The sequence below is a fragment of the Oncorhynchus nerka genome, linkage group LG15 (genome assembly GCF_034236695.1).
Source record: "Oncorhynchus nerka isolate Pitt River linkage group LG15, Oner_Uvic_2.0, whole genome shotgun sequence".
Lineage (NCBI taxonomy): Eukaryota > Metazoa > Chordata > Actinopteri > Salmoniformes > Salmonidae > Oncorhynchus > Oncorhynchus nerka.
This window is the reverse complement of record NC_088410.1, coordinates 32951650-32976590: the sequence shown is the minus strand read 5'-3', so window position 1 is coordinate 32976590 and position 24941 is coordinate 32951650. Positions and strand designations below refer to the sequence as shown.

The window sequence follows — 24941 nt, the reverse complement described above, 5'->3', positions numbered from 1 at the left end:
AATCAATGACCCAGCCAGTCAAAACTAAAGATTGAAAGATCAAAGCCCAACATTCAAAACAATGAAACACGTCTTTATTCATGAAAATAGCAGGGAAACAAACAAATGATACAAATGACTTCCTTTATGGAGGCCAACAGACACCCACACTCTGCCTTCCTCATTGTGCTTACATGCACCTCTCTCATTCACTTCCTGTTTGACACATACCCTCTGCGTGTGCAGGGTCTATATCTCCACTACTACTACTGCGGCTACTGTGACTGGTGGTAGTCTACAGCTGTTGTTCCTCTGGAGCCATACACAGCACTAGTGAAGGATGTGGCTCATCTGTGTTCCCCCTCCTCTCTCTTGTGAATGAATAGCAGTGGGATTGGAGTCATTGGACCTGAGGGGCTTTCACACAAACTAACGCCAAAAGGCTATGGATGTTACTGAACGATAACAGCAGGTAAGCCGTGTGGAGGACTAGTGGGCTATCTGTGGTTGTAAGCCTACCAGGCTATTGTCTTTTCACAATGGATGAGCATGCTTTTGTGGCACAGTCGATGGTGCACTGGGCTTCGGGCCAGAAGGTTGAGGGTTAAGGGGAAATTTGGTAGAGGGGATAGCCCCGACTTGGACTTAAACCCGGGTCGAGCAACTGCCAAGAGGTCCAAACTCACCCACGCTAAATTACTGGAGCCTAAATCTAGTATAATAGACAATAGAGTCGTTTCAGAAATATAACATCTGGACAATTTGTGAAGTACTCATCAAGTGTCTATGACTCCAGACATTTAAAATGATATTATATTCAAATGAAGACATTTGACCTTGGATATGAGTTAGTATTGTCAGTTGTCTTCATCTGTGGATGATGCCTTATTGTTGAAAATCTCTAGTTGCCATTGTGCCCACAACTGCAAACTGAGAAAATACTGGTTCCATACATCTGAGAAGGGAACATTTGTGCACTAATCCTGGGACTAGACTAGCCAATCGAATAAAGATAATCAATGCCCAAGTGTCATATCATTGCTTCAATGCTTGTGTTTCTGAGTTTGTGCCTGGCGGGTTGGTCCAGGGGTGTAAGAAAAGGGTATTGAGGCAATATTATAGGGCTCCCGAGTGGCGCAGCGGTCGAAGGCACTGCATCTCAGTGCTAGAGGCATCACTACAGACCCTGGTTTGATTCCAGGCTGTATCACAACTGGTCATGATTGGGAGTCCTATAAGGCGGCGCACAATTGGCCCCGTGTCGTCCGGGTTAGAGTTTGGCCGTGGTAGGCCGTCATTGTAAATAAGAATTTGTTCTTAACTGACTTGCCCAATTAAATAAATCGAAATAAGGATAGTTAATAAAGTTCTGGTGATGGGGTATTCTGGTTAGTTGAGGTAGTTATCCATTAAACTGATAGTGATTTTCCTTACAAATTCCACAAATGGATCAATTAAAATGTGGTGACTATCAGAAACAACACCTGCAAACCCAACTGGGCTTATTAAACTGTTTATGAGTTTGTGGTAGATGCTGTTACACGGATGGGAAAGGCTGTCAAAATGATGTCACTGACACACAAGGAAGGTAACTTGCAGACCCCCACCAAGCAGCATTTTGGGAACTTATTTTTAGACACCCTGTGATTGTACTGTCACTTCTAATACACAATAGGTAGTATGTGTTGGTTGCATGGATACAGTATGCATGCAAACAGTTATTGTATATACACCATTTAGCAGATGCTTTTATCCAAATCGACTTAGTCGAGCACGCATACATTCTTCATGCACATTTTTCCGGTAATCGAACCTTCAATCCTGGCATTGCAAACGCCGTGATCTACCAACCAAGCCACAGAGGACCACAGTTATAATACTCTAATACCCCACCTGTCACTTACAGTAGAACTGTGTGTTGATTGATGCACCACTTACAGTAATCTGGATGTATAGAGTGCATTCGCAAAGTATTCAGACCCCTTGACTTTTTCCATATTTTGTTACGTTACAGGCTTATTCTAAAGTTGTTGTTTTTTCCCCTCATCAATCTCCACACCAATACCCCATAATGACAAAGCAAAAACAGGTTTATATATTTTTGTGCAAATTTATGAAAAATAAAAAATTGATATTACATTTATATAAGTATTCAGACCTTTTACTCAGTACTTTGTTGAAGCACCTTTGGCAGCGATTACAGCTTTGAGTATTCTTGGGTATGACGCTGCAAGCTTGGCACACCTGTATTTTTGGAGTTTCTCACAGTCTTCTCTGCAGATCCTCTCAAGCTCTGTCGGGTTGGATGGGGAGAGTTGCTGCACAGTCATTTTCAGGTCTCTCCAGAGATGTTCGATCAGATTCAAGTCTAGGCTCTGGCTGGGCCACTCAACGACATTGAGACTTGTCCCGAAGCTACTCCTGCGTTGTCTTGGCTGTGTGCTTAGGGTCGTTGTCCTGTTGGAAGGTGAAACTTCGCCCCAGTGTGATGTCTCGAGCGCTCTGGAGGTTTTCATAAAGGATCTCTGTACTTTGCTTCGTTAATTCTTTCCTCAATCCTGACTAGTCTCCCAGTCCCTGCAGCTGAAAAACATCCCCACAGCATGATGCTGCCACCACCATGCTTCACTGTATGGATGGTGCCAGGTTTCCTCCAGACGTGAAGCTTGGCATTCAGGCCAAAGAGTTCAATCCTGGTTTCGTCAGACCAGAGAATCTTGTTTCTCAAGGTCTGAGAGTCCTTTAGGTGCCTTTTGGCAAACTTCAAGCGGGCTGTAATGTGCCTTTTACTGAGGAGTGGCTTCTATCTGGTCACTCTACAATAACAGCCTGATTGGTGGAGGGTTGCAGAGATGGTTGTCCTTTTAGAAAGTTCTCCCGTCTCCACAGAGGAACTCTGAGTGACCGTCGGGGTCTTGGTGACCTCTCTGACCAATTGCTGAGTTTGGCCGGGAGGCCAGCTCTAGGAAGAGTCCTGGTGGTTCCAAACTTCTTCCATTTAAGAATGATGGAGGCCACCATGTTCTTGGGGACCTTCAATGCATTCTGTTTTTTATTTTTAATACATTTGCAAAAATGTCAGAAAAACAATTTTCGCTTTGTCAATATGGGTTTTTTGTGTGTAGATTGTTGAGAAAAATATGCATTTAATCCATTTTAGATTAAGGCTGTAATGTAACGGTCTGAATACTTTCCGAGTGCACTGAATGGGTAAGTGGAATACTGTCACAGTCATGCATATTTCTACTCAGTGTTTTCTTCAAAGATGAGTAAAATTTTGAGAAATGGCCTCTGCAGCTGGGTGTTGCAGTTTTTCAAAGAATTATTGTAATATCACACAAGGAACTATTTAATCCATATCCCAATCATCAGCGTGGATTCACAGTTTTTTTGGCAAAGGCAGAATGAAACAGAATAATTTATTTCATATCTCCAAATGCACTTTCTAATAATCTGCTCCTGATGTGCGAGTGTGTTTCCGGTTTAGGTTTCAGTCTTATTGTGAGCACTGAGGATATTTCTAACACTAGCAAACTGTTAACCAAAGTCATTTAGCAGACGCTATTACTCAGAGTAACCTACAGGAGCAATTATGGTTAAGTGCCATGCTCAAGGGCACATCAACCAATTTTTTTCCCCCACCTAGTCAGTTCGGGGATTTGAACCAGAAACCTTTCGGTTACTGCCTCAACACTCTTAACCGCTAGGCTACCTGGCGCTCTCCAGTATGCGATTGGAAGTCGCCTACATCCCTATATCTATCTCCAAGCACAAGTGAAAGTGGCAACACCCATTTTTAGCAGACAAGATCGTTTGGTTAGCACTCACATCAAAACGCCATGCAGTACGGTCTGCACAACCTCTCTTCCTGTTTACCTCTTTACCAGTCTTATCTATCTCCAAAATCTATGTTTTTCTACACACACTTTCTACACACAACTTTCCCACAAGATGTACACCTCACTCACCCAGGGGTACGTTCAGTAGGCAAACGTGGAACGTTGCAGATAGAAAGGTAGTGAATCGAGCTGACATGATTCCTTATTCTATATGTCAGAGAGGCGTGTTTGTTTGACATATTTTGTTCAACATATTTCTATCGGAATGTCACCTGAACATGCCCCCAGGTCTTCCACATTGCATATACTATATTTACATTGCACATTATAGAGCATGGATTAGAGCAGTCACATATTATACACCTGACTGATTTTCCTTATTTACATATCATGTGCTCATGATATTTTAACTGCCAGTTTAGTTATACATGTGAATATATATATACAGTATACAACACAGTGTGGAGGTTTGGTAGTCATGTCTTATATCAAACCTGGCTCGTAGTTCATAATGCATTTCAGACCATATTTGCATAATTGTCCACTCCCTCATATAATATCTTAACTGGGGACGTGAGGATCAAAGTCTGTGTATAATGACACTGTTGTTCTAACTCTCATTCACCTTGTGGATCTGTTATCACTTGTCTAAATGTGTGCTGAATCGAAACATAAAATATGTGTAGGGTGTACACTAAGGACCTCACAGCAGACTGTAATGCGTAAAAAATATTTTTCGTCAGATTCAGTTGAAGTCGGAAGTTTACATACACCTTAACCAAATACATTTAAACTCAGTTTTTCCACAATTCCTGACATTTAATCCCAGTAAAAATTCCCTGTCTTAGGTCAGTTAGAATCACCACTTTATTTTAAGAATGTGAAATGTCAGAATAATAGTAGAGAGAATGATTTATTTCAGCTTTTATTTCTTTCATCACATTCCCAGTGGGTCAGAAGTTTACCTACACTCAATTAGTATTTGGTAGCATTGCCTTAAAATGGTTTAACTTCAGTCAAACGTTTCGGATAGCCTTTCACAAGCTTCCCACAATAAATTGGGTGAATTTTGGCCCATTCCTCCTGACAGAGCTGTGTAACAGTCAGGTTTGTAGGCCTCCTTGCTCGCATACACTTTTTCAGTTCTGCCCACAAATTTTTGTTAGGATTGAGGTCAGGACATTGTGATGACCACTTCAATACCTTGACTTTGTTGTCCTTAAGCCATTTTGCCACAACTTTGGAAATATGCTTGGGATCATTGTCCATTTGAAAGACCCATTTACAATCAAGCTTTAACTTCCTGACTAATGTTGCTTCAATATATCCACATAATTTTCCTCCCTCATGAAGCCATCTATTTTGTGAAATACACAAGTCCCTCCTGCAGCAAAGCACCCCCACAACATGATGCTGCCACCCACGTGCTTCACGGTTAGGATGGTGTGCTTCACGGTTAGGATGGTGTTCTTCGGCTTGCAAGCTTCCCCCTTTTTCTTCCAAACATAACGATGGTTATTATGGCCAAACAGTTCTATTTTTGTTTCATCAGACCAGAGGACATTTCTCCAAAAAGTACGATCTTTGCCCCCAAGTGCAGTTGCAAACCGTAGTCTGGCTTTTTTATGGCGGTTCTGCAGCAGTGGCTTCTTCCTTGCTGAGCGGCCCGTCAGGTTATGTCGATATAGGACTTGTTTTACTGTGGATATAGATACTTTTTTACCTGTTTCCTCCAGCATCTACACAAGGTCCTTTGCTGTTGTTCTCAGATTGTTTAGCACTTTTCGCACCAAAGGACGTTCATCTCCCGGAGACAGAGCGTGACTCCTTCCTGAGCGGTAGGATGGCTGCGTGTGTTTACACTTGCGTACTATTGTTTGCACAGATGAACATGGTACCTTCAGGCATTTGGAAATTGCTCCCAAGGATGAACCAGACTTGTGGAGGTCTACAATTATTTTTCACATATTATTCTGAGGTCTTGGCTGATTTCTTTTGATTTTACCATGATGTCAAGCAAAGAGGCACTGAGTTTGAAGGTTGGCCTTGAAATACATCCACAGGTACACCTCCAATTGACTCAAATTATGTCAATTAGCCTATCAGAAGCTTCTAAAGCCATGACATAATTTTCTGGAATTTTCCAAGCTGTTTAAAGGCAGTCAACTTAGTGTATGTAAACTTCTGAGTCACTGGAATTGTGATGCAGTGAAATAATCTGGCTGTAAACAATTGTTGGAAAAATGACTTGTGTCCTGCACAAAGTAGATGTCCTAACCAACTTGTGTCATGCACAAAGTAGATGTCCTAACTGACTTGCCAAAACTATAGTTTGTTAACAAGAAATGTGTGGAGTGGTTGAAAAACGAGTTTAATGACTCCAACCTTTGTGTTTGTAAACTTCCGACTTCAACTGTAAGTGTTCAGTAACTGCAGATGTGGCCGCTTCTATACTTCCACCATAGAGCCTAATGAACTTTACCATCATCGATACCCTGCCACTGCATCCCACTGTACCTGGTTGGGCCTGTACGTGCAAAAGACACCCGCTGGCCAGTAGTTGCATTGAACAAAAGAGGAAGCAATTTACAGCAGAGCATTATCGTGTTATTGTTCAACTTTTGTTTTAGAGGCTGGTGCTCATGCAGTGGTCCGGTTGAGAGAAACAACGGAGGGTAAGGTGATACGAGGAGAGGAGGGGGCCATCAGTGTTTTAAACCCAACAGAGGAAGATTGGATGGGGATATGGGACTATCAATTAAAGTACAATGAGACCCCCCCACCCCACCCACCACCTCCTACCTTGTCTGTGGGAGTCTATCTGAGAGGCTGATCACACCACAACAATGGACAGGCACCTGCTTCCCTTCCAGAGCTGGGGAGCTATTTTCCTGTTTGGAAGCTGTTGGAAATGTGATCAGCCTGGGCAAAAGGAAGAGGAACGGAAAGACGTGAAGAAGAAAGAGTCTCACACTGTGTCTCAGGGTAGAGCATTGTAGAGGCAGAGAAGAAAGCGGGCTAACCTGGTTGGCAGATCTGTTGCTCGTTGTCATGGCTATAACACTGTTTTTGAAAGTAGGGTACCATAGAATTACACATAGTCATTTAATAAGATCTCTATGGAGGGTACAGGCAGAGTGAAGGCTACCCTGGTTGCCAGATCTGCTTGGCTAAAGCATACACAGATCTGGCAACCCGGCTAGCGGCAAGCTGAAGATCTTGTTGCTGTTGACTTGAGATTACTTGAGGGCCTTCGTCAGGCCACATCTGCAGCTGTGTGCAAGGGTTCCCCACCAGGATTGAGTCCCATTCAGGCTTGACCTATACATCTCTGACAATAAGAATAAATAGTCAGGTTATGTTCGGTCAGGCGCAGTATGACTCAGTTGTTGGCTTGATCGTGGCACTCCAATCCACAAAGTATTTTGGTTTAAACTGGGAGCCAGTTGTTTGTATTGATCAGTTGATCTAACTGATCCTAATTGATTAATTGGATGAGATTGGATGTGTCATGCTAGCACCTTGGGCTGAAATCAGGGATTAGTGGAAAACCTGCAGATGCTACACTCTTAGGAAAAAAAGGGTTCCCAAAGGCTACTCCGGCTGTCCCCATAGGAGAACCCTTTTTGGAACCATGTAGAACCCTTTTTGGTTCCATGTAGGGCTCTAGATGGAACCTAAAAGGATTCTACCAGGAACCAAAAAGGGTTCTTCAAAGGGCTCTCCCATGGGGACAGCCGAAGAAAAAAATGTAGGTTCTATATAGCACCTTTTATTCTAAGAGTGTAGGGTACTCCAAAATGATATGTGATGTGAAGGACAAAGGAGAGACTGGGGACATGGCACCTAGAGACAGACATGTGACTTGTTAACCTCTGTTAACCTCTGTTGCAACAGCTGAAAATGTGGAAGTGACCTTGTTGACGTTTGAGGACATTCATACATCCTCTTATGAAAACCCACAGTTTCATATATGGTCAATAGTTGCCATGTAAACAGAATGATTCAATACCTGAATATAATTTTTCTAGAACAGCCTGTTAATCTATGCTATTGTTACATTGACAGTCACTGACAGTCACTGATGTTTAGAAAATGTTGGTATTACTTTGTTTGACTTAATTACACATTCATGAGCCATACTTAATGCATTCATACCACTACATAATCATTTAAATAAATTCATAACCTACAGTCAGCCATTATATGGCAGTGGATGACTCTCTCTGAATGTCCTACTGTAAATGAGATCATAAGAGTTGCTTTATTATACTCCGAGTCAACATCTGACCCTAGACTGGATACAACCATCAGAACTTATATGACTTATTAGTTCCTTCCCATTCCACCTGGCCGGTGTCCAACACAGTATAGTTCCACAATGACCGGTGGGTCATTTACCGGTTAGTATCAAACAGTAACTTTCCTACACCTACTGACCGTGCCACTCACAACACATGTTGCCTGATCTCAGGACCTGTTTGTGTTGTCCTGTCAAATCCTATGGTCATTGTCAAGCCAAACAATGGCAAGACAGACCAAACAGATCTCAGACCAGGCTATAACACTTCTGGGGATACAATACACCTTTTAGCGTGGGCGACGGGGGGCTGAAAACAAGGCTGTATGGGAGTGTCGTTTATGTGGCTTCTATTGTTATTGTCAGGGTTCACCATATTGTTGTTAACAGTAGTGGTGCTGGAAAATAATGGTTGAATTACTCTGACCCCCCCTGGCCTTTGTTCACATGCTCTTCCTCTCGTGGTTCCTTAGGGGCCTTAAATGGCGGGGGCGCCCCGCCGGTTAGCTTCTGGAGCCGGGGGTAACCCTAGATTTCCCCATCCGTCTGACTCTCTGCTCTCTGGCCCCGCTGTGTTTGTGTGTGTCACAGGAGGCTGCTGAGGGAAGGACAGCTCACATTAATCGCCAGAATGGAGCGAATGGAATGACATGGAAACCATGTGTTTGGTGTATTTGATGCCGTGCCACTGATTCCGCTCCAGCCATTACCACGAGCCCGTCCTCCCTAACTAAGGTGCCACCAACCTCCTGTGGTATTTGTCTGTTTCTTTGTGTATGTGTGGCCACCCAGGCTCATATCTGTACACAATGACAGTTTCCTGTCCTTTGGTCAATACTGTGAAAAGTCCCCCACAAGACCTAAAAATAGGGAGGCTTCTCGTTGTGAGCATTTATATCATTTATATCATTGTGGGTTTTTCGTTCACCGTACGTTGGTGAGATATTACCGCTAATCACCATGGCGATCACTCCTCTGACCTTTTGTGCATTTGTGTGAGCCACTCATAGGCACAGATTCATATGCAGCGCGGTGCTATCTGGCACACATTATCAGTCACATGTGGGATTTATAGGGGATTTCTCTGTCTCGATGGGGAGTTTTTGAGCCTGTTATTGGATACAAACACTTGCAGTTGGTGGGAGGGATTGAAATGTCTTGTCTTATGAAGAATGTTTGTTTCCACTCAACAAAGGAAGCTGCACTGTCCACGTCGGAAACCCCAACCCTGGGCTCTAACCCTTGGTGAAGTTCCCCAGTGGGACAAGCCAGGACAATACGTGGTGCGGCTGCTGCCTAATTCAGTACCTTTTGGATATGTCCCTATATTGGAATCTTAGAATGTGTACAGTCAATTCATACACTAGAAGCCTGGTCCCAGATCTGTTTGTGCTCTTGCCAACTCCTGCCGCTCTCATTGTCAGGACAAAGGTATGGCAATGAGTGATACGAAGTTGGCAGGATAGCGCTAATAGATTGGCACGCGGGCTAATACAATAGCTGCGTCTATTGTGAATGTCCAGTATCCTACATTACTGTAGCTGGTCAACAACACTTCAATGTCTTTGGCAGTCGTTTTTACAGGCCTTTCTTGAGACATCTGCAGGTTGTATCATTAAGTCATGACCAAAAAACGTCTGGCTGTTCATCAATCTGCAGTCAAGATTGTTGTGAAAAACAATTAGACATTTTAGTCAAATTACACAATTATTAACAAATTATTGCCAGTTATTGTTGTAATAGACAGCAAATTCATCAGCCTCCAGTAGTTTTGAAGAGATAATGTACATTTATTAACGTGACTGTTATTGGACCTTATTACGTTGATGCAGAGACTGGATTACAGAAACATGAAACTCCTGTGATTGAGAGTGAAAGCAATGAAATTGCTTGTTATAAAACAACACCCTCACCCTGTCATGAATAACAGGAGATACAACACAATTATAACACGACTGAAACAAAGCCCAACCATAGAGCCTAACACCTGGGTCGAAACAGGCGTGAAACAGAAACATTTTGATGCCGAAAAATGTGATGTTATTTTATAATATACCCGTTCATGTTCTCTGTTTCAAAACATGTTCAAATCGTTTGGTTTCTACTGAACATGCCCCTGTTGTGTGTCCTAATATCAGTATCCTATTGTCTCTATATGATTCCCAGTAACACAGATGAGGGCGATGCCTATGAAGGGCCATAGAAATATAACAAACTATAAGAAGGGAAGGAAGAGAGAATAACAGTTTGTTTTTCTTATCTCTCCATCCCCCTGAAATCCCCTCCTGTCTTGTGGCTTTTCCACGGAACTCATGAGGGCATTTTCAAATGTCCCCTGCGATGTATACCAAGATGCAAAACTGGACCTGTGTTTACTTCCTTGATCCGATAAGTCCAATATGCGTTTACGGAAAGAGAGGGATGAATGGAGAGAGGTGTGATGTTTATCTTCTTATCCCTCTCTTCTACTCCAGGTCGTGAGAAGACATGCAACACACGTCGTGTACTGAGGACCGGATCCAGCATGCTCTGGACCGATGTCTGGATGGGCTCAGACCCAGCCCCACGGCACCACAACCCTGGAACGGTAAGCCTCATCTGGGCTGAGCAGGGTCGGACATGGGCGGGTGTATTTCATCTCTTCGTTGGTGACTTTCATTCTCAGGGAATTTGATTCCCAGTGTATTTCATTTGAGACATACAGTCCTTTATTTCTTTAAGAAAGGCATAATATGGTTGTTCACGTGAAATGGATATCAGGCCTGTCACTGTTGCATGTAGCTCATGTCACAGTATTGATCCAAACTGCAGGAACATTTTCTAAGTGTGGTGTTACAGAAAGTCGACATGATATCAAATAGCATGAGACGTTTCAAGTGTCCAGCAACATGTTAAAACCACACTGACAGTAAATGATTGTTCTTTCTCAACTTCTGAGCACCAGAACTGTTCGTTGTGACAGGTATATCTGAAGCCCAGTAGGTCTAGTGAGTCTGTTGTTGTTGAAACCTGTCAGAGAAGTGTTATTACGTGCTAGAGGAAGTATCAACGTTGACACTATGGCTGTGGAGGAAGTTGTGCGCACACACACACACACACACAGAGACGTGGTGGCATAGACCGCAGTGCGCCTGGAAGCATGATGAGGTAGTGTGAGGGGGTAGGATCGGTTAGTGTAGTAAAGCGTAGCAGCACCAACTGAGTCAGATATCATACACCTACACACTGTGGTTTTCTATATCACATTTTCAGGAGGTACCTTGTTGCCACATACTGTGATGAAATGATGTTATTATTTTGTTTGAAGTACACTGTGTACCCTTCAGGGAAGCTATATGTTTTACTTTCATAAACATGTTACACAATGTGGCATGCTCCCTCTGATGTGATGTGACGTGTGTGTGTGTGTTTCAGTCCTGATGTGCTCGGCGGGCCAGTCGTTGAACCGCTGGAGTCTGGAGGAATTGGTGAAGAGAGACCCAGAGAACTTCCTCATCCTCCTGCAGCAGATCCTCAGGAAGACCCGAGAGGTGAGGGGTCACAGGTCATTACTGAAAGGGCAGAGGCTATCATAACTCCTCTACTTAGGATGCTGCTATGACCTAGATTCTTATGGTCACATGTCATGATGACCCCAAGCCTCTACAGGATATAGGTGGGATTTTAGTCTGATCTACAGTATGTGATTAGGAGCAGTATGCCGTCTTGTGGTGGGAATTGAGAACTGAAACTGTAAAGTGTGGATACGTGAATTAACTTTTGGTTCTGGATATGTGTCTGCAGGTCCAGGATCAGTGTCAGTATGAGCTAGTGGCTCCCCTCGCTATCATGTTCTCCTCCACTCTGTTACAGGTAACGGTAATCAATCAATCAATCAATGAATTAATAAATCAAACATGAAAACCCCAACCTTAGTTACCTCTAACTATGTGTTTTTCTGGTTGCAGACCCCCTTCTGTCCCCCTGCCACGGAGCTGCTGGAGGAGGCCTGTGAGGTGTTTGGCTGTTTCCTGACTTGGCCAGAGCCTTACTGCAGCGTGTGTAAAGGACTGCTCTCCACCTTACACCAGGAACTCAAGGCCCCAGGTAAACATGGAAAGACGTGGGCTACTCTAGGTTTTATATCTACCCCATGCTTCTATGGGGGTTTTGAACTATTAATTTGCTTCATTGGGGCGGCAGGGTAGCCTAGTGGTTAGAGTGTTGGACTAGTAACCGGAAGGTTGCAAGTTCAAACCCCTGAGCTGACAAGGTACAAATCTGTCATTCTGCCCCTGAACAGGCAGTTAACCCACTGTTCCTAGGCTGTCATTGAAAATAAGGATTTGTTCTTAACTGACTTGCCTAGTTAAATAAAGGTAAAATAAATTGATGAGCATGATGTGGACTGTGAATTAATATGAGGTCAAAAATTGATATGTGTAAGACAGCCTTCCTTTTTCTGTGAGGCAACAAGTGCCTACGTCGACTTCTCTCCCAATGGTTCCAGCCATAGTTGCTGAGGGCTGTAATCATTACGCCGATTCTGTTGCAAAACATTTTGCAATAAACTGTTTACTCCAAACACAGAAAACGCAAACAAGAGTTTCTATTGGACAAATTCAGATGGGTCCCTCCCCGTTTCATTTAGTTTGCTCTGATTGATTCCACTTGATTCTTAAACGTTAAACAGTTTCCATAATGAATACACCCCATGTCATGTACTGTGGCTCTGTCAACCATGATCAGTGACTGACCCCTAGTGACTCAAACAGATAATGCAGTAAGATGAAACGCACAAATACAGTGAGTATCAGAAAGTATTCACACCCCTTGAGTTGTCCCACATTTTTTGTATTTTGTATTAATTACACTTTGGATGGTGCATCAATACAGCCAGTCACTACAAAGATACAGGCATCCTTCCTAACACACTTTCCAGAGAGCAAGAAAACCGCTCAGGGATTTAACCACGAGGCCATTGGTGACTTTAAAACAGTTAGAGAGTTTAATGGCTGTGATAAGAGAAAACTGAGGATGGATCAACAGCATTGTAGTTACTCCACCGAATTGACCGAGTGGAAAAAAGGAAGCCTGTACAGAATATAAATATTCCAAATCATACATCCTGTTTCCAGCAAGGCACTAAAGTAATACTGCAAAAATGTGGCAAAGCAATTCACTTTTTGACCTGAATACAAAGTGTTATGTTTGGGGCAAATCCAATACAACACATTACCAGGGTTGGGAGTAACGGATTATATGTAGGAACATGTAATCTGTTACATGTAAGGGATTACAAAAAACGGTAACTATAATCCGTTACGTTACTAGCAAAAATATTGTAATCAGATTACAGATACTTTTAAAAAACTAGATGGTTACTTCGAGGATTACTTTTAAAATCAGAATGGATGTTTGCGGAAAAAATATTTGACACTTCTTTGTTTGTTCAATGACATTCAAATCAGCATTGAAAAAAGGAGCAAATTTAAGTTTGTTCAACCTGAGAAAGTCTGACCACAAGTCAGAGACACTATGATGACACACCAAATGTGTTTGATGGATCATAGGAAAAGAGCAGGAATAGGCTTTTGTAGGCTACAGTCCAACCAAACTGCTGTCGGCATCCAAAGATTATCCAACTTGAATAAACGCTTGGAGGTCAGGATGCCAGCAGTGGTGGAGTCTACGGCGAAACGGGATGTAATTTATTATTGATATCTACATAGTGCATTGATGTGAATCATGCTGCAGCTCTCTCATTTAGCTATTTGCGTCATACAGATTGTGGCTGTTGTGGATGGCTGTTCACACATCTAAATGTGTATTTGATCCCAATAATGGTTGAATACAAGAAGTTTAAACTTCCTATCAATCATAGTTTTTGAAACCAGTGGACAGCCAGTGAAAAATGTGCTCTCGCAACAGCTGCATAGTGCGGATCCCAGCCTGTGGAATCAAAGTGGGGATTTTATTGCTCAATCTAATTCATGCTGATAAAATAATTCCATAGGCCTAATGGACACATGCTCAAATTTGTAAAATGTTGATAGACATAGGGGCAATCTGTAGTTGCTACATCCATTTTTGGACTTAAATATAAACGTTTGGACACACCTACTCATTCAAGGGTTTTTCTTTATTTGTACTATTTTCTACATTGTAGAATAATAGTGAAGACAGCAAAACTATGAAATAACACACAAGGAATCATGTACTAACCAAAAAAGTGATAAACCAATCAAAATATATTTTAGATTCTTCAAAGTAGCCACCCTTTGCCTTGATGAAAGCTTTGCACACACATTCCATGAGCGCAGCATTTATTTTTCAACTTGAATCAATGATCCCAATCAGTCCTCCATGACAACAAAATCATAAACAACAGAGTAGGGCTGGCTAATAAGTCATTAGTTTTGGGGTCATAAAACTATTTGGCTAATCTGTTCTTCCATATTTCCAAGTCCTATTCTTGAAGATCAAGGGGTATAACATTTATTGGAATGACTGGAATTCTGACAGGCTTTGGTTTTTAATGTAAAGATATAATTTAATCGTATTATATGTTGTAGAAAGCGATGGGGTAGAAGAAGAATCAACCCATAAAGTAACATTTAACATCCATATATTGCCAGCTATGTAAACTTTTTATTTTATTTATTTTTACCCCCTTTTTCATGGTATCCAATTGGTAGTTACAGTCTTGTCTCATCGCTGCAACTCCCGTGCGGACTCGGGAGTGGCGAAGGTCGAGAGCCATGCCTTCCTCCGAAACACAAACCACCATTATTTTCAAGCATAGTGGTGGCTGCGTCTTGTTACGGGTATGCTTGTAATCGTTAAGGACTGGGGAGTTTTTCAGGATAAAAAGGAAATGGAATGGAGCTAAGAACAGGCAAAATCCTAGAGGAAAACCTGGTTGTCTGCTTTCCACCAGTCACTGGGAGATTAATTCACCTTTCAATAACCTAAAACACAAGGCCAAATGTACACTGGAGTTGTTTACCAAGAAGATAGTGAATGTTCCTGAGTGGCCGAGTTACAGTTATGACTTAAATCTACTTGAAAATATATGGCAAGACCTGAAAATGGTTTTCAAGCAATGATCAACAACCAATTTGATAGAGCTTGAAGAATTTTGTGAAGAATAATGGGCAAATGTTGCACAATCCAGGTGTGGAAAGCTCTTAGAAACTTACCCAGAAAGACTCACAGCTGTAACTGCTGCCAAAGGTGCTTCTATTGACTCAGGGGTGTGAATACTTATGTAAATGAGATATTTCTGTATTTTAATTTCAATACGCTAGCAAAAATAATCTGTTTTTAACTTTATCATTATGAGGTATTGTGTGTTGATGGGTAAGATTTCTTTTTTACAATTCAAATCAATTTTGAATTCGGCTGTAACGCCACTATATGTGGAATAAGTGAAGGCACTGTAGATATAACATAATCGGATTGACTTGATCACCTCAAATTGATCAAGTTAGGTAAATGAATCGTCAGGTTTAGGTAAACGTGTCTGCTCAAACATGTGCCATTGATAATGGAGAAGTGCTTGACGGTTCTGCCTGTTCTTGGAAAGCGGATGTGTGATACTTCAATTCACAAAATGAAAAAAAGCAGAACTATAACATCCTGTCAACTACCTGGAAGAGGATAATGACAGATCGAATAAAAAATAAGACTGAAATGTGAGAAAGTCACGTCAGGTACAGGCCAATGAATGAATGAATGAGCTTGCAGTGGTGTGAATGGGCATCACTATTTTGTGATGTTGTGAGATCAAATGATGATGTAATTGTGTGCAATACAATACTTTAGTGTGCAAAGAAAAATCAACTTATTCAGCGTGTGTTCACTTCACAGGCATATCCTATCACAGACTGGTGAGAGAAGAGCAAGGCCTGGCCACCTCAAAACATCGCTCAAAAACAATGTAGGTTGTCAACAGTTTAACTGCTACGTTTTACGACAGATGATTCTAAATGACTGTGCATTTTTGTCATGCACATGTTAAAACCACACGTCTGGAACTCTAACTTCAGTTATTCGTTCTCCCCACCCCTTCCCTGCCCAATATATCACTACTTCCTTTTCACACTGTGGGTTTTTCTTCTGTTAGCGTTCCCCTTGTTCTGTTTCCCTGTAACTGGGTGTGTGTTTATATACACGACTTTGCATGTGTGCCGAGAGACAAAGGCATTTCTATCTTCCTGTTCTAGAATTCATGCAACAACGAAAAATAAGAATCACTTTTTTTTAGAGCGCAGACCTCTATCACCCCTGTGTCTTCCACCATGTCAACCCTATGTCATCTCATCCCCATAGGACGGTTCTGTTGATGAACCCTAGTGAGGTGCCTCCTGAGTTCCTGTCTGTAGCAGACCAACTGAGTAGTATCCAACGGTCCCAGAGAGAGACGTATATCACCCTGATCAAACATGCCTACCAGGCTACCCTGGGCACCAAGTACCCCCTGGCCAGCATCCACAAAGCCCTGCAGGTACTGGACGACACAATATACCACTGGAGCGCTATAGAGATACCGATAGAAATGGTGATTTTAGCTAAGATTTTGTTAGTCTTGATGGATGTGTAATCAGTTAGTTTTTACCCATCATGGTCAAAATCAACGGTTAGTAGTTTGATAGTTTGTTAGTACCGATCTTCTGTACAGAAACACAACGTGACTTTCTCGCCACAGGTCAAGAGTCTAGAAGTGCTGGTGGAGATCTTCTCCATAGTAACCGACGTCCTGGAGATGGCCGCTGCCATGGACGACCCTGCGAAAGGCCGTGATCATGTGACGCAGGGCCTGGAGGGGCTGAGGGAGAGGATGGGCGTCCCAGCGTCCGATGTCAGGAAGTCTGAGGGTGAGAGGGTGGAGCCTAACCAGTGTATTGATTTGTCATAATGAGGCTACTGGGAAAAATGCCCATACAATGTGTGTAAATGTTGTTTCGTTGTATTTACTCTGTTTTTAGGAATGCTGCAAACGCTACCACTGCCCACAGCCAAGTGCTACATGTTTCACTGGGACAAGGACAACTTTGGTAAAGGACTTTGGTCTTCAGTCTCTCATGAAATGGCTTGTCATGGGATCCCCCTTGTGTCTGGTTCCTCTCTAGGTTTCTCCTACCTAGGTTGACTTTCCTTTCTGTTTGATGGTTTCAACTTGGATTGTGACAAATTCATTTGTCGACGGTCCTTTACAGTACATGCAACTGATAGACTGTGTCCTTGTGATTTTCAGACATCCTCAACACCATTCTGGAGAACGAGCATGACCTAACCGGCTTCCAGACCTCCAGTGGTCAGGGTGATGGGGAGGAAGATGCAGAGTTCGACCTGGAGGAGGAAGAGGGAGAGAAGGAAGAGGGAGAGAAGGAGTTTGTACGTAGACATGTCGGAGGAGCGTGGAGCGTGGACCACCGAGCCTCCACCTTCTCCACCGTCTCCTCCCTCTCCACTGCCTCTAAAGACTCCATGTACTCCAACTTGTCCGAATCCTACACCCCCTCCATTCTCTCAGTCACTTCCGGCATCGACAGCGACTTCTACGAAGACCCCGAGGAAGACCCCTCACCTTTGGAACGGAGCCCATCATCCGGCAAGTCAACCAAAGCTTCGGCTCGTCGGAGCCAGCACTTCTCCCGTTTCTTCAAGACAAAGACGCAGTCCCTGACCAGAGCCAAGAGCCTCGGCAGCCCAGATGCTACGGACTTTGTCCCTGTTCGTTCAAAGCGCTCCAACTCCCTCCCGCAGCAGGTGCACCTACGCAGCCCAGACTCCTTGTTCCAGACCCCCTGTACCCCCCAGGCCCTCAAGCACGTGTGCTTCCGCCGGAGGCCCATCCTGAGCAGTGACGAGGAGGGTAACAGTAATGCCACCACCCTGAGGGTGGTAGTGTTCGGGGCCGACCACGTGGCGGGCAAGGTGGCGAGGGCCTATAGTAACCTACGCCAGAGAGAGAACGTTTGCCCGAGCCTCAGCAGAGCCTTCCGGCTGCAGTTCTTCTTTGTGCCTGTGAAGAGGGACGGTGTTGTGAGGTGCCCCAGTCCCAGGTGCCCTAGCCCCGGAGGCCAGTCGGCTAGCCCACGGAGAGGAAGTACATCCTGTACAGTGAGTACAACTCTTATAGTATAGTGGCTCTTTTTAAGTGGCCCTATCAGGTTTATAGCATAGCGGCTCTTTTTAAGTGGCCCTATCAGGTTTATAGTATAGTGGCTCTTTTTACGTGGCCCTGTCAGGCTTATAGTATAGTGGCTCTTTTTAAGTGGCCCTATCAGGTTTATAGTATAGTGGCTCTTTTTAAGTGGCCCTATCAGGTTTATAGCATAGTGGCTCTTTTTAAGTGGCCCTATCAGGTTTATAGCATAGTGGCTCTTTTTACGTGGCCCTATCAGGTTTATAGTATAGTGGCTCTTTTTACGTGGCCCTGTCAGGCTTATAGTATAGTGGCTCTTTTTAAGTGGCCCTATCAGGTTTATAGTATAGTGGCTCTTTTTAAGTGGCCCTATCAGGTTTATAGCATAGTGGCTCTTTTAAGTGGCCCTATCAGGTTTATAGTATAGTGGCTCTTTTTAAGTGGCCCTATCAGGTTTATAGCATAGTGGCTCTTTTTAAGTGGCCCTATCAGGTTTATAGTATAGTGGCTCTTTTTACGTGGCCCTGTCAGGCTTATAGCATAGTGGCTCTTTTTAAGTGGCCCTATCAGGTTTATAGTATAGTGGCTCTTTTTACGTGGCCCTATCAGGTTTATAGCATAGTGGCTCTTTTTAAGTGGCCCTATCAGGTTTATAGTATAGTGGCTCTTTTTAAGTGGCCCTATCAGGTTTATAGCATAGTGGCTCTTTTTAAGTGGCCCTATCAGGTTTATAGTATAGTGGCTCTTTTTAAGTGGCCCTATCAGGTTTATAGCATAGTGGCTCTTTTTAAGTGGCCCTATCAGGTTTATAGCATAGTGGCTCTTTTTAAGTGGCCCTATCAGGTTTATAGCATAGTGGCTCTTTTTAAGTGGCCCTATCAGGTTTATAGCATAGCGGCTCTTTTTAAGTGGCCCTATCAGGTTTATAGCATAGTGGCTCTTTTTAAGTGGCCCTATCAGGTTTATAGTATAGTGGCTCTTTTTAAGTGGCCCTATCAGGTTTATAGTATAGTGGCTCTTTTTAAGTGGCCCTATCAGGTTTATAGCATAGTGGCTCTTTTTAAGTGTCCCTATCAGGTTTATAGCATAGTGGCTCTTTTTAAGTGGCCCTATCAGGGTTGGGGTTAATTATATTTCAATTCAAGTCAATTGGGGAGATAATTGAAATTTGATTTATAATATTTAAGTTTTTTCAATTTATAAATTGAACTTAAATTCACTTCCTGATGAGATGGACCCAAACCATGTTAGTTTCTGGTGCACCATAAGAAACATCAGCTCTAAAGCGTAACCTCAATTCTAGATAATGGGTTGATAGCTGTTTAGGCTGACATATTGTTCTTCTAGGAGCTCAACATTCTTGGCACAGAAGACAGCACTAACGACATAGCCCGTTTCATTGGTATGCTGGACCCCTGGTACGAACGCAACACCTTGAGCCTGCTCAGTCTACCGGCCAACGTGGTGTGTCAGGTAAGACCACATATCAAATGATAAATATGATGAAAAAAATAATGTGTTGTCTCACACACAGTCAATGGTGTTCACTGTGTCTTGCAGCAAACCTCGAAGATGGAGTCCGAGTTGTATGATAGTTCCTATGAGGATCGTCTGCCCATCCTGGCTGACCTGGTGTTGTACTACTGTCGCCATGCCACCAGGCCTGCACTGATGCAGCTCTACCAAGCTGAGGTGAGGCCTGAATTCTCTTTCTGTCTCTTTTTCTCTCTCTCTCTCTGTCTCTCTCTTTCTCGCTCTGTCTCTCTCTGTCTCTCTCTTTCTCTCTTTCTTTCTCTCTCTCTGTCTCTCTCTGTCTCTCTCTGTCTCTCTGTCTCTCTCTGTCTCTCTCTTTCTCTCTTTCTTTCTCTCTCTCTGTCTCTCTCTGTCTCTCTCTGTCTCTCTCTGTCTCTCTCTCTCTGTCTCTCTCTTTCTCTCTCTCTGTCTCTCTCTCTCTCTCTCTCTCTCTCTGTCTCTCTCTGTCTCTCTCTCTCTCTCTCTCTCTGTCTCTCTCTGTCTCTCTCTCTCTCTCTCTCTCTCTCTCTCTCTCTCTCTCTTTCTCTCTCTTTCTCACACACACACACACACACACACACACACACACACACACACACACACACACACACACACACACACACACACACACACACATCTCCTGCACTCAACCTTCCATGTTATAAATGTGTGTGTTGACTGCTTGATGTCCTTGGGGTTGTAGATGACGTTAGCTGGAGGCGAGAGGAGGACAGAGGTTTTCCTTCACTCCCTAGAGCTGGGCCACACCGCAGGGACACGAGCCATCAAGGCTATGGGTACGTACATCTGCCTCAGTATCCTAGCAAACAGCCCATAATAAACAACAGGCAGTTCAGATTTTCCAATTAGAAAATATGCAGCCGGGAGTCCGAGGTCTGGGTGGATTATGGCTATGGGAACATCTGCTGTTTCAATCTATGATTCAGACTCAATTTGTCTCATTTGTTCCCCCATGTCGTTTCTTCAATGCTACATGACTGAATCTCTTCCATCGATTTTTGCTTTTTAAAAAACAAAGTGATACTAAATGTATAAATCATCATTCTTCGTATTCATCATCATCAATGATTGATTATTCATCTTCAGCATCATGTTCAGCTCTATGGCTGTATCCTAATAGGAAAGCTCTGTGTTTGTCCTTTTTGTAGGTGCCGCGAGCAAGAGGTTTGGGATCGATGGCGACCGGGAGGCAGTCCCTCTGATGTTAGAGGTGGTTTACAACAGGGTAAGATGGTGTTCAGCAGCTCTTCATCCTTCTAGAAACATACTGACCGTGTCAACTGCATAATGAATCATCATTATCTTTGCCTGATGCATCTCTGATGTAGTTTTCTCTCTCTCTCTCCTTCTTTTTCTCTCTCAGGTGGTCATCAGTGGGAGAAGTCAATGGACGAAGAAAGACAAAGTGTGCACCTCCATCAACCTGACCAAAGCCTGCAAGAATCCAGAGGAACTAGGTGATATAACGACAGCAATAAAATAAACTACAGTAATATAAAGTTCTGGGTTCATTCATGAATTGGACATTTTTTGGGCTCACGCTTTTTAGAAAGCAGCCAAATCAGTTAGGTTTGAAAGTTTGTTTCGTCAACGCAGACATCCTGTTTTGATCCCTTTCTTCCCCCACGGTTTCAGATTCAAAGATGGAGTGCTTGCAATTGACAATGACAGAAGTACTGAAAAGGCAGAACTCAAACAAATCTAAGAAAGGCTACAATCAGGTGAGCAGGATGTTGTCAGATCGAGTCGGTGCGACTTGCGCACATCAACAACTTCACATAAACCGCCGTGCTCTATAAGGACGCCATAAAGAGGTCTGTAGCAACATCTCTCGTACCCCGAGAACGAGATTCTTTCTAGATCAACCCGATAGGAGACCCGATGTACACTTTCACAGACACGTCGCAGTTTCTACTTTAACAGAACACGACTTTCACTTGAGGTCTTTTTGTTGTTGTTATTGTCCAACCCTTTTCCTGTTCACTGGATCTTACATTAATGAGACACACTGCATCCTGTAGCTCAGGCAAATACAGCATTAATGCCACTAATGAATGCTTTTCTATATGTCCTTAGGGCTGGTTTCACAAACACAGATTAACCTAGTCCTGAACGCTTTCACTGGAGATTATCCTTTGATCGTGTTTTTGATCCAGGACTGTGCTTAGTCTTGGAGTCCCATAATATACTTGTATTGCTTCTAATGGCCAGTTTCTACTTGACAGCAACTGAGTGTTACTGAGGTGAAGGTGGACAAGGTGCAGGTCAGTGGGACTGGTAACACCACCTTCGCTGTGTGTCTGGACCAGGATGAGAAGAAGATCTTCCAGGGTGTCACCAGGTACAGGAATACACACACACACACACACACACACACACACACACACACACACACACACACACACACACACACACACACACACACACACGCGCACAGTCACAGTCACAGTCTTATACAACTAACCTTGTGGTCCCATTCAAAATCCTATTTTCCCTAACCCCTAAACCTAACCCTAGCTCCTAATCCTAAAACTAACGTTAGCTCCTAACCCTAAACCCCCTAGAAATAGCATGTGACCTTTTGGGGACCAACAAAATGTCCCCAGTTGGTCACATTTTTGTTTTACTATTCTTAGTTAAACACATCCACACAGTCTCCACAAGTAAAGTTAAACACACACACACACACACACACACACACACACACACACACACACACACACACACACACACACACACACACACACACACACACACACACACACACACACACACACACACACACACACACACACACACATACACACACACTCTGACCACAGTGTCTCTTTCCCTCCCTCCTTCTCTCCCAGGTGTGAGGTGTCTGTATGCTACAAGCCTGACAGCTCTACAGACTGGAGGTTAGACCAGGGTCTGTCCGCCCAGATCCAGCCTCTCCACCCCACCTTCTGCTCACTCCTCTGCCTGCCCATAGCCACCTTCAGCGGGGCACAGCCCTGAGAGGGGAAGACTAGCCTTAAACATATATATATACTTTCATGTATTTATGACACTTTTTTTAGACAGCTGGTAACAGAGGGGGAGTAAGTGGAGATGAAAAGCCTTGAGTCTGTGGACCAGACTAAAATTAATGGAAGTGACTCTTTTTGAAGCCAAGGGACATTATGGCTGCTGGATGGTTCAGCGAACCATCCTCCTGTGATGACTAACATTGCCTGAGGCCTACAGACCTCCGTTGGGCTAACACAGTCTTGTGACATTCAGGAGACCGGGGTTCAATACCCAGTTGCTAAAATGGACACTATGGATTATGTAAATGATGTACATTTGTATACTATATATTTCTTCCCTCTAACTTCAACATTACACTGTAGCTACGCTGGTATTGGTGCAAGGTATTTGGAAGCACTGAAGTCCTCTCTTCCTGCACTGTAATGAGCAACGGTTTCCTGAAGTGGGACATTTCTGAAATATCACAGTGACTTCTTTAGACCAGCAGGGGAGTCCATTGTGTTCACTTTCCCACACGAGAGCAACGTATGTCAGGATAATGAGGTAGGAAAAGCAGCCTTTCTCAGGACTCCACAGACTCACCCAAAAGCAATTATGTTCAATGTTGTTTTTACATTTGAATGTATACATTTGACATTATATTAAATAATCCCATTTTTGACATTCCATTGTACATAATATAAGATGTATCATACTAAGTAGCACAAATAAACAATGTTTATTTGACACCGTATTTGACAAAACATAAGATATATTTGGTTTATTTAGCTGATACCGATGACTGCAGGAAAGGACATAGATATTCCAGGATAGATTGACCTGGTGTCATAGACCAGTCTATGGTGCTACAGAATATACTCATCCAGTCCTTTTGTTAATCAGTTGTCTAATTTATTGCTGTCTACAGCTTTGCACTGGCGAAAATGGATACGGTCACAGTAATCAATCATACAGCAGAATAGAATGCACAGTAAAAATGCCTTTAAAAAAGGGTGAGGTTGGTATGTTAGAAATCTTTGTGTTTAAATGGGTAGGACTCTGGGTTTATCCTGACTGTGACCTAACCAGTTTCCCTATGATGTCAGGAAAACACCGCAGACTAGTAATTACACATGCACACCGAGTGCACAAAACATTAAGAACACATTCCTAATATTGAGTTACACCCTCTTTTGCCCTCGCAACAGCCTCAGTCCGTCAGGACATGGACTCTACAAGGTGTCGAAAGCCCTTCCAAAGGGATGCTGGCCCATGTTGACTCCAATGCTTCCCACAGTTGTCAAGTTGGCTGGATGTCCTTTGGGTGGTGGACCATTCTTGATACACACGGGAAACTGTTGAGTGTGAAAAACCCATCAGCGTTGCAGTTCTTGACACATGCAAACCGGCACCTTCTATCCTACCCTGTTCAAAGGCACTTAAATATTTTGTCTTGCCCATCGCCTGAATGGCACACAAACAAATAAAATCCTTTAACCTGTCGTCTCCCCTTCAACTACACTGATTTTGAAGTGGATTTAACAAGTGACATCAATAAGTGAGCATGGCTTTCACCTGGATTCAAATCAAGTCAAACTTTATTTGTCACATGTGCCGAATACAACAAGTGTAGACCTTACTGTGAAATGCTTACTTACAAGCCCTTAACCAACAGTGCATTCTACAGTATGTCATGGAAAAGCAGGTATTCCTAAAGTTTTGTACATTCAGTGTATATTGCTATAAGGTTAACTTCAACAGACAGATGCAAAATCAACAGAAATGAAAGGTACTGTACATGTAACAAGATAAAACAAAATGGTGTTGTCTGGCACTTCTGTTCTCTCCATATGGTACCAATTTTGATGTTAGTCTTTATGATGTGTCTTATCAATGTCGAATCAATGTTCTATGAATTGTTTGTGTAGTATGACAAATCCTACAAGAAATAAATAATGATGATGAAATAAGATAAAATGGTAGGCTACATTTTTTAAAACTTGTGTCTCTGGGTATCTTTGAACATACAGTGAGTAACAGTAGGCTGAATGTTAAACAGAGTATCAACTGTGTTAAAAAATCTATTCAAAGATGAGAAACCTCAACCAGCACAAAATACAGGTATATATTGTAGGCCTATTTGATTGGCTAACTCCTATCTAGATCG

General features: G+C 43.0%; 1 protein-coding gene across 2 annotated transcripts; it reads left to right on the top strand.

The window, feature by feature from the left end:
* Positions 1-224: 224 nt before the first annotated feature.
* On the top strand, positions 225-24751 carry LOC115142444 (phosphoinositide 3-kinase regulatory subunit 5-like). 2 transcript variants are annotated; one of them, XM_065001515.1, is made up of 19 exons: positions 225-451; positions 8710-8853; positions 10593-10705; positions 11533-11648; positions 11902-11970; positions 12066-12204; positions 15970-16039; positions 16432-16606; positions 16808-16976; positions 17088-17156; positions 17357-18225; positions 19598-19723; positions 19811-19942; positions 20466-20559; positions 20932-21008; positions 21147-21240; positions 21419-21504; positions 22009-22124; positions 22636-24751. In XM_065001515.1, the coding sequence occupies exons 3-19, from the start codon at positions 10606-10608 to the stop codon at positions 22781-22783; spliced, it is 2649 nt and encodes an 882-aa protein (XP_064857587.1). In that variant the 5' UTR covers positions 225-451; positions 8710-8853; positions 10593-10605; the 3' UTR covers positions 22784-24751. The 2 variants fall into 2 exon arrangements, with proteins under 2 accessions (XP_064857587.1, XP_029537778.2); XM_029681918.2 differs by lacking the exon at positions 8710-8853.
* Positions 24752-24941: the final 190 nt, after the last annotated feature.